Source organism: Vanellus vanellus (genome assembly GCF_965231255.1).
Source record: "Vanellus vanellus genome assembly, chromosome: 4".
NCBI lineage: Eukaryota > Metazoa > Chordata > Aves > Charadriiformes > Charadriidae > Vanellus > Vanellus vanellus.
Genome location: NC_138909.1, coordinates 60,467,133 through 60,483,619, shown reverse-complemented (window position 1 = coordinate 60,483,619; position 16,487 = coordinate 60,467,133). Strand labels below are relative to the sequence as shown.

General features: G+C 39.6%; 1 protein-coding gene across 6 annotated transcripts in view; it reads left to right on the top strand.

The window, feature by feature from the left end:
• Positions 1–16,487, top strand: part of LDB2 (LIM domain binding 2) — a 225,383-nt gene that overhangs the window by 200,108 nt on the left and 8,788 nt on the right. For 3 of the 6 annotated variants that reach the window (XM_082482119.1, XM_082482116.1, XM_082482120.1), the window contains 2 exons: positions 13,553–13,676; positions 14,818–14,969. In XM_082482119.1, the coding sequence (XP_082338245.1) occupies positions 13,553–13,676; positions 14,818–14,969 (276 nt within the window). The remainder of the gene's footprint in view (positions 1–13,552; positions 13,677–14,817; positions 14,970–16,487) is intronic. The other 3 variants (XM_082482118.1, XM_082482121.1, XM_082482117.1) reach the window with 2 other exon arrangements.

Here is a 16,487-nt window from a genome sequence, read left to right as displayed (position 1 = left end):
ACATACGTGGGGAAAGAGGGAGCACGGATCTTCGTCATTTCACGTCACAGATTAGTGCAGGGGAGGTCAAGCTGAGGTACAGCATCATGTGTTGTAAGGCAGTCGAATGATCTGGTATGTAATTTATTAAGATACCAGGCAGATTGGGCAATCTGATTTTTTTAAGTGCGTAGCAACTGTCAGTTTGGTTGGTACTTCTCCATCTTTCGGTCTATGCTGTTCTGCAGTGCGGGGCAGGTGGGAAGAGGCTGGACCGTCCCCATTTGGCTGCAGCAGCCATGTTGTGGCACTTTTCCCTCTTGGAGGGGACATTAGATGTGTTTCCCTGGGGACTACCTCCGCAGCACCGACAGACCAACAAGCATCTGTGTGACCCGGTGGTGTAAGGCAGTGCCATTGCCGCACACGATGCCCCCACGGTGCTGCGAGAAGCAGTCGTTCTGGGAAGCGGGGGCCACGCGTGCCGGTGTGTTATGCCTCCACCTGACTTTCAGATCCACCCACCTTGAATCCCATCTCTGTTTTTTTTTATGTTCCTGACAGAACAGCTCGAGTACACTGTGTACAGTCAGAGGAAAAGTATTGATTTGCTGTACCTGCATAGAATTCTTAACAGAAAAACAAACCTAACGTTGGTGTTTTCTTTTTCTCTCTTTTGACTTTTGTGTGTGTGTTTCTGTACTCACCATATAGTATTTGATCCATGTGAAGAACAGAATTAGAGCTCAGTTTTTAAGATAAGCATGACCCAGGCTCTGATCTGAGCAGGCACATTTTCAGAACCTGTGAATAATTTTGCCTATGTTTTATTGCCTGTATTTAATTGAAGCACAAAGTAATAATTTCCTTCCTACCTACAAATCAGAGAATCAGATGGGCAGTTATTACATTTTTGGGGGCTGTTATCAGGAACCATACCCAACTACATCAATATTACTAAAAAGATTCAAAATGCAGCTTGTCACAATTCACTGGGCCGAGGGACAACTAGCCTGTTCCAAAGTGTATCCTTATTTATTTTGAGGATGCTGCTGTGAATTAAGTTTGTTAAAACATTATTTTAATAATAGTTATAGTATATATTAGTTGTGTTACTAATTGTTATGAAAACAGTTTAAGCATTTTTAAGGCACACGCTATCAATACCTAAAAGCATTGTTGCCTGATGGTGATAATACAGCTTCACTAGTGGATGATCTATGAGTGCAAGCATTAAATACCCTCTACTTTAAAGTCATTAATCCCTACTTTCTTCAAATACATTTAATTAAAAAGTTCCATTTTCCAGTAATTGCTGTTTTTATATAACCCAAAAATGGAATTTTATTGAGGCACAAGGTCTTTTATGTAAACATCCATCTGTCCACAGTGTAACTGTGCTGGGACAAGTTTTGTGGATTGGGCGAGGAGTGGAGAGATTACAGAAGACTCTGTGTCCCTGTAAGAACTGTGAACTTTTGTCCTCTGTTTAACAGCTCTGGAAGATTTTTGCTTTCATAATTTTGGTACAAAACAAGGGAATTGCAGAGTCAATAGGAGAGGAAATCATGAAACAATGGGTTTAGTGTCTAGTGGAGTTCCTTTATTAGTTTATAAAGAAAAGCTCCTTCATTATTCCTTTTGTCCTATGTCAAGCTCTGCACTGTGAAGTATCATCTGCTTCTTATATTGTTCCTTTCTGTTTGACCACAGAATTAAGCAAACCTCAATTGCATATATAAAAATGTATATACATCTCTCTCTCTCTCTATGCTTCAGGCTGAGAGATATCACTAATAAAATAGAGAATATGTTGGTGTTAATAAGGTTGGCATTCAAAAAGTATGAAATAAATGCATGGAAGTTTGTCAGCTTATTAATCATTCCATTATAAGTGGTGTTTTTACTTTCATTGCTCTAACATCTAACCACAGTTCATTGGCTAAAGGCCAAGCTAGCTTTTGCATTGGCACATTACCATGCGGTGTAGTTCTGTACTTCTCTTCCATTTATTAATGCTGCAGACTTCCTACAATTCAGGCTAAAAATAGAACTGGTTATGTGAAAAACACTGCATTTGTGCTTGAGCTGCAGTATAGAAACAAGAGGATTTTATATGGACAGGGGAAGAGATTCACGACACAGAAGAGCTAGCTGCTTATACTCTGGAAAAAGCTTTCTTTTTGCATGGTTGTAAATAAGATTAGAGTTGCTATGTACACGTTAGTCTGAAGGATGAATCACAGTTGTGGTATTGCTTCAGTATGTATGAATCTTCATGTGTATCTAGTGTATGAAGGAAAGCTGATTTCTTGTACAAGGAAGCCTGAAAATAGTGCAACATACAAAAGCGAATTTGTAAAATCAAAGGCAACCATGATGTTTTGTTTTTCAGTATAAAGAATGTCTTCATCTGTGGCACGTATTTTGAAGTAACCTCAAAAAATTATACGCTAAACTAAAACTGCAGACCCACCAATAAATTTTTGGGACTTGTATTTTGGCCAGTCATAGCCTCTACTATTGTTCTGCTTTCAGTATCTGTAAGGCAGCATTTTTTGTCTCCACACCACTTCACCTTGAAAACATTCCTAAACTTATTTCCAAGTTGTAATACAGCTGCACAGTAAAAATTGTCAGCATTCAAATGCAGTCCCTACACTCTTGATCTTTTCTATAATGCTGTGATTTGTTTTGGATCAGCAATAGTTTGAACAAGACAAACAACATACCGGATTCCATCTGAACCTAAGGGAGCTGCCAGGGACACAGGTGAAGAGTGATAGTGGATGCATTTCATAGTCAAAATGAAAAGCGGCAAAACTGATAAGGTCTCATTGTTGCACAAATAGAAAAAGCTAACAGTTTGCATATCAGAAATATCAGGTGTTAGGATTTGACTCAGAACTGCTGAATAGTAGCTTGTTTGCCTTTGGAGAAACAGAGAGGAAGGAAATGTCATGCAGCAACATCACACGTGATAGTGATGGGAGATGGCAAACAGGGAAATAGACCTTTCCGATGCTGTTTCCTAAAGATACTGTTTGGACTGGCTGTGATGGCGGATTATTAAGGAATTCTGATTATTAAATATCTGCACTTGGCAAAGAATAAGACAGGAACAAACCTCTGTTGAAGTGCACAACAGCCTCCAAAGTCACCCTTGTTTTGTTCTTAACTTGGTGCTGTGTAAGAAGTAAAATTGGTGATTGTGTTAGGAGCAGAGCCAATAATAATGAAATGAGAATAAATTGTCAGCTGTATGATTTTTGAACTATCTAGAGAAAACGAAATTAAGAAAGCTTTCAAATGCCACGTGCTTTGCACCAGGCTACCAAAACACGGTGAGGTAAAACAACAGCTATTGGGTTTCTGTGTCAATTCATAACCTATAATTGGATGTATAAAAGGAGAGATTAGTTCACAGGACGAGGCTCAAGTAAAAAATATGTGGTCCAAAGTGCTTAGTTCCTCCTCCTAATTACTACAGACCAGCCTTAAGCCCCACATAATGGTGGAACTCCATCCAAATCCAGTATAGGCTGAAATCAATGAATCTGTTCCGATTTACATTAAAATTTAATTTTGTCTTGACAAGCTCTCTGAAACTGATACTCAGCACAATACCAAGGGCAGTATAAAGGATCATATCATGCAGTCAACATGATGCACTTTGCAATATAATTTAACACTAACGTTAAATTAAATTACAAAGATAAATTTTATGGTCTCTCAAAATCATTTAAGAGCTTAATTCTGATCTGAGATGTGTAAGGCACAAATCTTGCCTATTGATCATTGAATATACAGATAGTTGTGAGAGAAGAATCACACAATATGATGGGCTTTACAAGACTTTTCATTATGATACAGGCTAGTGATGCCATGTATTGATCCTTTTCTGCAGTTAGGATCTCTGCTCAAGAAGGCTCAAGCAGATCGACCTCATTGCAGAATACTTTGGATGAGGCCAGATTGCACCAGGAGGTCCATAAGGAAGAGTTAGATGGTGAATTATTCAGATTCTGTATTTTCACAGCCTTCAGAACTAAGCCCATCAGGAGGAAGATGAGACTTCTCCTTCAAGTCCTTTTGTTTTCATTAGCTGAAAATACATTCAGCAACTGGATGCAGTCTGTATTATTGAAACCAACTGCCTTACTTTGCCTGATTTGTCATCAGGGGAAAAGGAAAGGAACAAGATAACATTCACTGTTCACTTTGGTGTAGGAAGTAGGAAAAGGCATGAGCCCAACTGGTGCAAACAATATTAAAAGCTCATAAGGCTTGTGTGATGCTGTTGAAGGAAGAGTTTTTCAAAACATCTCCCCATTGTACAGAGGGTGAGTAGGAAAAAGAGCATTTACTGAAAGGACATTCTTTTAATGGCTGGGTAATGAGAGGAAGAGTGAATAATTTAAAGTTGCAAAGTTCTTGCAAAGAGTCCAAAAAATATAAATCTATTAAAAAACAGTATTAAAACTTCAAAGAGAGAAGCAAAGATACAACAATAGAGCTCCTTTCTAAACCCATAAACTATAGATCTAAAAAGAAACATTAAGGAAAATCACAAGGAAAGTAAAAAGAGCTACTTTTTCAAAAAATCTGAGGGGAGAGGGTTATCAAATAGTTACAGCAACGACTGGGAGGCCTAAAACATTTTTTTAATGCTTAGGAGTATTGTGAAACAGAATTCATTCCAGCACATGCTGTAATGATGAGCGTACTGCCAAAGTGATAACTAAATAAGGCAGATGTCAAACTCGTCTCCACAAATGCAGCTCCAGCATGAGTGCTTCCCCTCAGATGGGAAAAGGAGAGCACATCTGTCCAGTTCAGCATTCATTACATGGCATCTCGAAGGTGCTTCACACCAGTCATTACATATAAACTGAAGATGTCACTAAGACTGCTCATGTGCAGCATAAGAAATGCTTAGTTTGGTACAATATGAATGCTAAGGAGGCCCTCAAACGAGGTTCTCCTCAGGGGAGAGCGTGCCCAGCTGTCTGCAAAGCATTTCAGCAGCAGTTCTGCAAGAACAAGGATGTTTACAGGAATGCTCTTCTGGTTACAGAAGCGTTGAACCTGGAGACCTTTTGGTAGTAGGAGCACACTGCAAGGAGCGAGGAATCTCAAGTCCCACGTGGGATGCAGGGAAGGAGGGAGAAGCTTTTTGAATTGTAAAGGAGGTGGGGTTCCTTGCAGACCAGGCAAATGGGTTTGACGCCGTCACTGATGCCACCACATGAAAGGGCAGAATTAATGGCCACAAGAGCTAGCAAAGTTTCTGTAATCACCTGCGTTGCTCCAGAGTGCATGGAGCAGAGGGCACTGGTGGAAGCTGTTAGCTAGCTGATATGTTAAAAGAAAAAAAAAAAAAAAGGAAAGAGAGAGAGAAAGAAATGAAATTGGGGTCCAACACGCTAACAAGAATTACCTGTAGTGCTGGTGATAGCTGTGCTGTGTTAAGAACTGTTTCTGTTTCCTACCCAGTCATTGTATTTGCCTGGAAAAACGTATTTTTTTTAAGCTTAGCCTTACCTGAAATGAATGCTGCTTCTTTCCATTCTCACTGTTGCTGGGAATTGAAATGGCTGCAGATACGGAGCAGTGTAAAAACATGATGAGCTATGTAGCTTGGGAGCAATTGAGCAGCTGAATACTGCATTATTGAGAAATCATTTGCTACCTCTGGGTGTTAGTGAGAAACTGGAGAGTCCTAGACTGGCATTCAGGGCAGAGCGTAGGATGAATAAACATTACGGAGTGCTGAGTATTTACTAGTGAATCCAGCATGGAGCTTCAGTAGTTGCACGTCATCCCACTGCGTCTTGCAGGGTTGGCAACACACAGGAAAGAAATAGTGAATTCCAGGAGCCTTGTGGCAGAATTGATCTTATATTGTTTCCTAAATAACCAAATTATCAATGAAATGAATGACATTTTGCTTAATGTGTGGCAGGCAATCTGCATAGCAAAACAGCCATATTTTCAAGTGACAACATGTGAGAACCATTTAAAGACATATCAGTAGTCCTCAAGGGATTTGTAGATAGCTACATGAAATTGTTGTTTTCATGTGCATACTTCACTGTTGCCAAATTACTCCTGGCTTAGTATTTTCCCTCTTATCTAGTTGAGATAGGAATCTCTCCAGAACGAGGGGCTCAGTAGTTTGTAAAATATCCATGTATATCTCTGGCATTGTATAAATAATGAATAATAAGCTGTAGATGCTAATGATCATTAATATTGCAAGTGTTAAGCTGGAAATTCTAATTCCTAGCTTCTTAGGTGATTGCAAGTGTAAGTATTTTTTCACTCAGCATGGTGAGTAGTCCACAAAACATGGACCCTTCTCCAATGTGGAGTGATGGCTATTAAGTATATCCCAGACCCAGTAAATCTCAGGTTATGGAATTTGTCCCAGAAATCTGCTCTTGCTATGGTATTGTGCTGCAGAATGAGTTTCTGCATTTTTTAAAGCTAACACAAAATATCCACTCCATATGGTTTTGGAGACATACTTAAAATATGAGCCAAGTTCAAGCTGATGCAGCGCTGTCTTGCTGAGCCCTGAATTAGTCTAAAACAATTTCTTTGAGAGGTGTGATGACATTCATCTCAATGAGATTTTAAGTCAAAGCCTAAAGAAAGAAATTTCAGTGACGGTTTTTAAACCTTTTCATTACTATCTGTTTAAAGCAAATGTATTTAATTTAGGAGTAAATACAGTAAATGTGCCTCTATCATCTTTCCAAGCAGTTTCCCACCTCCTTCTGGATACCAAAAGCTCATATTGTTCCTTACCTATGTAGCAAAACCAAGGACTTCAATCTGCTTATACACTGCCAATTTAAAAATCTTTGGCAAAGAAGGAATTGGAAATACGGAGAGAACAGTAGTCACGGTAAACAAGTCAGGGATTACTCTATGGTATTGGACTACTTAAGCTGTTGGGGTTAAAAGCTGCCTTTTCATTCTGTCCCAAAGATCATCTAAGGTTTCACTAAAATAAATAAGCCTGTGCAGACTGGATTCTGAATAGTCAGCTTAAAATAACTACTTTTATAATTTAAATGAAAATGGTTACTGAATTTGCTGCTTGCTACACTAAGTACTACAAAAATTCAAAATTGATCACTTACTTATTCCATGTATTTATTACACGGGATGTACAATGAACATTTCTTATTAGTGTCCACATCTCAGCAGGAATGTACAGTGGGTCTTCAAAAAGTGAAAGCAGGTAGTATGTTGAATGATGGGAAGCTCAAAACCACTTATTTTGGCTTAAAGTTTATCACGCAGGGAAGGAGCATGGATATAGTTGATCCACTGAAATGCACTGATGGAAGAGACTTATATTTGACTTGACATACTGGGCAAGAGCTTAGAACAAAGCAAAAGCAATCCCCTCCAGAAAAACAAGTATGTAAAAAAAAAACAAACTCATTTCTTTTGGTTCATAAAAAACCCAAAACATTTCTCATTTATATCTCTGTGTTTTTAATGGAAAACAAAGACGGGTTTTAAGATGAAAATGTTCTGTGTTCACATGTGATTCTTAAAAAACACAAGCTATTTTGAGCAGTGAATTGCAAGCCGGCCAGTGAAAGAAGCAGCAATATGTTCCGAGGAAATTTTCATTCCTCCCTCTGTTCTGCAGAGGAATGATAGTTACATTAATTTTGAAAAACAAGCACAAGCTGAGAAATTTAAGCTCAGCTATAAGCCTTCCCTATTTCTAACACCAAAGAATGAACCGTATTGAGAACTGCAGCAAAGCATTACTGTTTCAGTGCCACACTGCCGGGAATGCAGAGCACTTGTACAGGGCTTTGACACCACTCCTGGAAGTCAGACTTTCAGGTACAGCTCTTTCACAGGGGCTGAAAAAAATAGGCATCATGTGTCCCCTTCCTCGTCACAGATGTATCAGTAACATATCACGGACCTCTGGAAATATCTATTTGTTGATGTCCATAAAACAACGTGCAGAGACATTTCAGTTCTTTTCAGAAATCCCACCCCACTGAAGTCAATGGGACCTTTCACAGGGAAACGCACTGGGGCCAGAATTTCACCGGCAGTGTTAACTAGAGCCGTTCTCTCTACATCGCATGGAGAAGGAAGACTGCATTTCAGAAGTCATTGTGTTCAGATTTGTTAGTTAATAACTCAGAATCCTTGTGGAGGATAAAAAATGAGCTCTAAAAGAAAGCACTCAACCCCTTCAAGGCTGCGTAGTGTATTCCAGGTATACCTTCACTGTCAACATCCTGCCTGGACATTAGACAGTGACTAATACTCCCATTCAAGTGGTTTTTGTCACTTTTAGGAGGGGTTGTAAATCTCTGTGAGCTCTGACTATGCAACAGTTCCTATCGTTTGCAAGTGATTAATACAGGCATTCAACCAGGAGAAGTTTCAAGCATCAGAGTTAAAACTAAATTTTAGTAAAGCTTCAAGGAAGACTCTCGTCAGGTTCCTTCAAACAAACTGATGTTGTCTCATCGTACATTAACATTTTTGAGTGTCGTCTACATGAAAATTTGAGTAATTCAAGTTTTTTTTTAATTGTGGTTAGTGAAACTTTTGCTTATACAGACAAAACTGGTAACGACAGGAAGAGACACTTCTCAAAACTTGCTTTTTTTGACAGACTTTGGGACTCATTAGCTGCCCAGCACTTACTGACCAGATACGTTTCCTGCTTTAAAGAAACTGCCTTGGTGATTATGTCAGTCTTACCACCCAAGTCCGCAAGACTTGAGTCCCACTGAATTCTCTTTAAAATGCAAAAGGCATTGAAAACGGAAAGGCTGCAGTTCTTTTGTGCTCCTGGCATGTAAGCAGGGGAAGGCTGTTAGCCGGGCTAGCTCTGCCACCTGCAGCTCACAGCCGGCAGGACCGCTACGTCTTCAACAGCGTAACAAGCCTGCGCTACTGGAAACGCAAAAGCTCTCGTGGAGACAAGAGGTTTCACTGAAGAGGGTAACTGCTGATTAAATTAACAATAGGATACGCAAGCTTATGGTATGCAAAAGTAAGGTAAAAGGGGGCTTTTACATTGGTCTTCCTGCTGATCTTCACTGCTACCAGAATCGGCATGTATTCTCAGAATAGAATAGAAACCCGGCGTTAGAACAAAAATCATAAGGCTAAAACCCTTCTTGGTGTGATTGGAGTGATCTCAGAGGTGAATCTGACCCCTTACCTATGAAGGCCGATTTTGGCTCTGCTGATAACTGAAGCATTACAGGAAATTATGTGTGGATCTGTATTCTCAGAATCCTCTAACTCCTGTCTGCAGTGTCTCCAGTATCTCCTCATATAACTTTCTTAAAACACGCAGTTTTTTGAAACCTATAAATGCTAGTCTTCTCTAAAAGAAAGTCACTAAAAAAATAAAATAAATCAAATCCTTCCAGATGTGTTTTACTAATGCAAAAAAAGCATGTGCTTTATTATGTTGCCTACTTTCACTTCGGTGAGCCCCAAGGGTATAACGTTACCATTTTCTCAAGTTGCATCCAAGCCCTGTAATTGATGGATGGTCCATAGGATCCATATGGAACTCTAGCAAAATCACTGAGACTTTATACAGCACCAAACTGCATGCATGTGTCCCAGTGCGTGCCAGGCACCCACAAATATAAACTTTTCATACCAATGACTTCTCTCGCTGTAAAGCGCTGTCTTCATCTCTAGCGCTGGATCCAGCTCACAGCTATCCACAGTTGAAACAGCAACAGTTTCGCAGTAACGGTCAGACACTGTTGCGATGAGTTCAAATAAGAAAACATGACTGGTAACTAATTCTAATGATATTGGGTTACTAAGCATTATGTGGAGTTCTTTCAGTATGTTTTAGTACTGCAGAGGGAAATATAATCAATTATGATACACATTCTTCCAAATATGTTTTAAAAGCTCAAAGAAGCATAATTTTTCTTTTCACTTTGGGCTACATTCAGTTGCCCACACACTTTAAGACACCTTCTACTGCCCGAAATATCCACATGGAGCCTTGTATGGTTCTGGGACAGCAAGAGAGATCAGATGGATCAGATCCAGCATACCCTAGGGCATTTCAGCTGGCATTACACACCTATGTGCAGGCCAATGGGTCCCACCTTTTCTGTTGTCTAAATGTGGAGCTTGGAAATATTTGTGTCTTGTCAAGCGTTGCCATTAAAGGTTATGGGTCTCTAGAAATGTAGATGTTATTTCTGTGATTATATATTGTCACTGTACTTAAGTCTTTCAGTCCTTAGAGTGTTTTCCTGGGTGACTGATTATGAGCTGTGCAGAAAATGCATATAGAAGAGATCGGTTTTGTTGGTGTTCCAAACATTGTTATTATAGTACTACAGTAAAGACTTGTACATTTTAATATTATACAATCCTTGAAAAAATGTTAAAATAGATCTTTTGAAAAGGAATCTCACAGAGCGAGATTAGGTGATCTGTGGGGAATAGGCAGTCTAAGCCTCAGGCTTCTATATCCAATGAACGTAGGAGTATGTAAAACATTTTGTTAGCTTTCTTTTAAGAAGTCACTTTGTAAAATGATGCAGTCAAACCAGCCTGCCAGTTACCCTGCTCACGAGCAGTTAAAGACGGCAGGTAGTTTTGGCCAACCTAGCTCTTAAATGCAACTTGTCCCCACATTTTTAATCTAGCTTTTTGCAAAAAACAAGCTACTGATTGTCCCTGACAGGTTGCTCGGTGTTAAGATAATTGGACCACTATCTTTCCCTCATTCAGGGATTTGGTTTTGAGTCACTTCAGATTTCAAGTAGGCTTCAAAGGTCACTGAAAAAGACTGTGAGATTTAATATCAATCATTGTTAATCCAGTTCGTTTTACATTTGTGCCCAATTCACATGAGCTAGATGCATTTAAAATGAATTTGTCATTATAGAGTGCAATGCCCTCCTATTACTCAGGCATCCAAAGCTGACCTTACAATTTGCAGACTTAAGAGGGAGAAAAGGGTTGTGATTTCCCCAAAACCAGAAGAGGAATTCATGTGAGTCCGTACAGCTCCCAAATATCCAGAAGATGAGACCATTCCGTGTCCCAGTGTAGGGGCCCCAGCACTTGTCATTGAATCCGTGTGTGTGAGATCAGGCAGGCATTGCTACATTTTGTGTCCGTATCCCATTTTAATCTTGTGTGTGAAGTGAAAGAGATTATAGACAGGATTAGCAGTCAAGATATCTACAGACAGCAGGGACTGCATAGTTCTCCTCAGTGAGCATTACGGTTGGCGCACAATAGGAAACATCTTTGCCAGATGATAAAGAAGAAACATTCTCTTTGTTGCCAACAATAAATATATACGGAGGAGTAAATGTGTCATGAATAAGGCATCCCTAAGGAAATCTTGGAAGACCCTACGTGTATATTTACATACGTTTAGTCCCAGCAGCAGCAGTAGAGCTATGTGAGTGTAGTGCTCTGCCCAGGCTAACTAGTTTGTTGAGAATTATCACAGCTATCTTTTTCATGCTAGTTAGTATCTGCTCGTAATGAGACAATTTAGGCAGCCCTGCCAGAAACCCACACTTTTGAGAACCAAAGCAATGGTGTCGATTATGATCACAAATCTCTCTCTCTCACACGCACACACACACAAAACCTGAGCAAGTGCCTGCAGGTTTTAGAATAAATTGAATACGAACTCAAAATACAACACGTCTTTCACAGCATAAACTCAATCCTGCACATACTTTAGGACCTGATGCTCTTAATTTTTGGTAAAATATTGAACCAGAGGAAAATCTGAGCCCAAAGCTCACAATCCGATAGCAGGTCTCTGTCTATTAAATTACCTTGCAGATATTTATCTACAAAAATATATGTAAAAAGACTATGCAAGAAAAAGGTCAATGAGGCAACTGCAGATTCAATTTCTGCAGTTGGAAAAAAATAATTCCTCATACTGAAGCTCTTCATTCTCCCTGCTGCTTTATGTTATCTCTGTTTTAACTGCTGTTAATGAAAGGCTCATCAAAAAGCAGTGCCAATACACAATAATATTTAAATGCTGAATTAATCTCTTAGTGCTCATGGCAGCTCCCTTTCAGCTATTTTCTCTGCACATTTGGAATGTCTGTTTATATGAATGAGAGTGGGGTACACACGAGGAGAATGGAGCAAATATTGGTCAGCTCTGCAGCCCAGAGAGAAGAATTTGCCTCATGTCTCATATATTTGTAAAAGCATGGAAGGAAAACATTGCAAGCTGAAGTAAATCCAAGATGCTCCTTCAGCAAGACTTCCTAAAACTAAGTAAATAACTCATAACAAGACTCAGCTTAAGTTATGCCTTTCTGCAGTTGCCGTTCTAATAATTTGACCAACTTGTTGCCTTGCTTCTCTTGGTTAAAAAAATCCAAACCTTCCCCTGCTTCTAAGTGCAGTTCTGCTTTGAAAAGTGACTCTAAAAATGGCGTGCAGGCTCCATGTTTATTCTGTGTCAGTTATTTCCTTATCAAATGTGTTCAGTTATCAGGTAAGGAACCTAGGGGTCAACCTGGATTTTTTTCTTCTCGTGTAGGATGACCAAAAAACCAAGGATCCTGCAAGAGAGAGTAAGCCCTCAATAACACGTGTGCAATTCTGTAGTCTTCTGTGGCTTTGCTTAAGGTTTAACTGACTGGAAATGATTCTGTGGTGATAAACAGGAGGGAATAGAAACCAGTTCACTTTGTTCTTTATGCTAGATCTGCTGTGCGAACACGAGCAAAAAGCGGTGAACAGTGATTTTAATTACTAAGTGAACAGATAGAAAATATATGACTATTTAAAGAAGAGGATTGCTTGAATTTCATATTTTCAGAAATCTCCAGCTTCGACATAATAGAGCATTCAAGCTGACGAGGAAAGTAAAATGCTTCTCTTTTTTCTTGGTCATGTCATTCATATGATGGGAAGAGAATGTATAGTCCTCATAACAAGAAAGGAACAAAATTATTTGAATTATTTTGCATGCAATAGCAAGATAAAATATCATGTTTACAACCCTCATTTATGAGAAGTCTTCATTGTGGAGTGCAGCAGGTCAGAAGATCACTGTGTGTACATTTTGCTATACGGGAATGATAACCCGCTATGGGCATTTTATTATTTATTAATTCATCTTTGCAGCTTTGGCAATCAAGCATAAACAACTTCTACTCTTCTGAAATCTCTGTAGTCTGGAAGACCACAGTTGAAATTTCTCTGATTTTTCTTTTAAATGCTTAAGATAGCTGCCCTGGTTTGAGGTAAAAAAGAACCAATTTTCTTTTCAGTAATTTTACTTTTCAGTTAAGTCTCTCCTAACTGACTGCACTCTCTGAAATTAGTGGCATGACAATAGCAAATAGTGAGCAAAATTTTTCTCAATTCAGACTTTTGATCCTGCAATCCCAGTGCAGCTTAAACTGAGCTATACAAGGCATACTCTGTTAGCAAGGGTAAAAAAAAGCCAAGAATATACTTTCCAGCTATGTAAATACTCATCAGCTGAGTCTTTGCTTGGATGAAATCATTCTGTTCTGATTTTTTCTTCCAGTTGTGTGTAATACTGGAGCCAATGCAGGAACTGATGTCAAGACATAAAACTTACAATCTAAGTCCTCGAGACTGCTTGAAGACTTGCTTGTTTCAAAAATGGCAGAGAATGGTAGCCCCACCAGGTATGTTTCATTTCCAGTATTCTACTTATTTTATAGTTAAATTAATATAGAAACATTGGGAAAATTTACTGCAAATTCGCTTACAAATGAACGTAATAAGAATTAGCACTGTTCCAAAAGTAAGCCTGAAAATGATTCTGATGTTTTATGATTTCAGTCTGACCCAACTGATTTATAGATGTGCATATTCAGATGGTTTCACTATGACTAGGATATAATTTAGTACAAAAATATGTGTAGATGGAATGCAAAATGCCTACTGCCTCCATTAGAATTCATCGTTTGTGTAATTCAGCTTCCTGCTGTGACTCTGAAATTACAGCTACAATTCATAATTAATTGTCTTTGAGACTAATATAATGTTATTTACAGGCCTGGACCTAATCTCCTTCCTCTTACACCTCAAAATAATAATTCTCTCTTTTTTCAGATTATTAAAGTTTGTATATCTAAGACTATTCACGTGGGTGCCCAGGACAAATTTTAAGTACAGTTGCCCCTCTGTTCTTTGCCAATTTAAGCAAAGCTATGTAATTGTCCTGATTCGGTCTGAGTTTGGAAGACGCACAGAGAAATAGCATTCAGTACTCTCTAACGTGTTCCCTTGGGAGGGACAGTTTTAAAGATGAAGCCCACATCAGAGGTAGAAGGAACTGAAATGGTAGTTGCTCGTATGCTGTATCGATGGCAGCAGTAGGGTCGAAAGCTGCCTTTAAAAGCCTTGCCTCTGGCTGGCTCAGTTGAAGCTGTACCCTACCTCAGAATAAGACCTGGATTTCTGTTTGGCGCTGTTGCTTACGGTGTGACCTTCAGCAAGTTACACGGTCACGTTGAGCATCATGATAGTAATCATGATACTCCCATTGGTAAAATGCTTTCAAATATCTTTATAGATAGTGCTGGGGGGGGAGTATAAACTTGATCAGTCCATTATACAAAATTGAAAGCAGAGTCCATTGGTTTGGGTCCAAATATTATTCTACGGTTTGTATGTTAAATCTACTACTGCTAGTACTACTGCTAGTAAACATAGGAATTTAAGGCTAGGTGAAAAAATATTTCAGCACTTCTGCTTATGGATCATTTTAGTACACACTTTACAATATCTGCCATTTGCTTTCCTTCTTCCCATTTATTGCAGCAGAACCCACAAGACAACCGACAACCAAACGGAGAAAAAGGAAAAACTCTACCAGCAGCACTTCCAACAGCAGTGCTGGGAACAATGCAAATAGTACCAACAGCAAGAAAAAGTCAGCTGCTGCAAACCTGAGTCTATCAAGTCAGGTACCTGTAAGTCTCACTTTGCTTTTAGGCCTGAATCGCTTATGGTGCTTTGATTCTTTCCTTACATTGTAAAGAAGGTGCATTCTTGAGCCTAAACTATCGCAAGCAAAAGGTGATCTTGCACAGTGTGCTGTGGAAGCTGGGAAACTAGTGGAGAGATGTGAAGAAGGCATTCTGCAGTGCAGCTTTAACGAATGACCCTCAGGCGGGGCTATCCTGAGGAGCAGGTGTGATATTTTTAAGGCCTGGGCCAAGTCCCCTTCTTGTCAGTGCGAGTCCTTCCACTGGCAGTGAGACTCAGATTGGGCCTCGTGTTTATTTAGAGATAGCACGAGTCTTGCAGACCCATCTGCCAGGTGCTAAGTGAGGATGTGGAACAGGACAGCTGTACCTGAGCAGACCGCTGGTCTCTCTACATTAGTACCTTACCTCTAATCAGTGCCGGGTTCGGACGCTTCAGTGGAACAGGTTATGAATTAACTTACCTGCAGAGGTTATCTCTTTTTCTAACCACTCCACTTGCAGAGGGTAGATTCCCTGGAATATGGGTCTCGGCTTATCCGCTCTGCTAGCTGTAACTATTGACATTCTAATTATATAGGGAAACACCAAGTCATTTCCAGAACTGTTACCAGCACTTTAAGAATGTCACGTTTATTGCCTTAGTCACAATATAGGGGTAATCAGACCCCAAATTGTGACAAAGTGTGCCTTAGTCAACAGGGAGACAGCTTATGCATTTTAAAGCTAGGGAAATTATTTCGATATTATAGGAACTATAAAGTGGTATCTTGGGAATAACATGCAGGGATTTTTATTGGATTTCTGATCAGCAGATAGGAAAGGGTTAGGTCTCCTCTGAAGCTTGACAAAGAATATAGGCCTTTTGTTAGTGCAAAGCAGGCACTTCCTAGAAAGCTTGAATAGCCAGATACAAAAGAGGAGTAGACTAACATCGGTGAAATGAAATGAAGACTTTTGTTTAGCAACTGATTCAGCAATCCACTAGCTTACAGAAGCTTTGGGCTTCAGTACATTAAACTCATATTTTCTCCTTGTCATATTAAAATTTTCACGTGGCTCACATCCCTGGAGTCAGATTCTTTCCCTAATATAGGCATCTCTGGGGTTTTCTGGCAGCACAAAGCAGTCAGAAGGCCAGCTACCTGATCCCCTGGTGGCAGGGACCACTCTGCCTCACTGACTGTGTGTGCCAGAAAACCCCTTGGATCAATAATCAATCATATTTAAGAAAAAACAACAATTAGGTGCAAAACTGAGCAACCAGCTAGTTCCCCGCTGTTTCCAAGTTTAAAAGACAGTAAAATTACTTTATCTTGGCTACTCCTTGCCCTGAGTACAGTCCAGTAAGACCAGAATCTGACCCCCTGCCTCTCTTCAGCCTGCTCCTCCCTGGAGAGATGACTTTTGTTGGCTTCAGTGGTAGCCATGTGTACTTGTACGTCTGAGTGTAACTGAGCCTTCCGATAGTCACCTGTCACTCCCACTGATATTCAAGCTGAC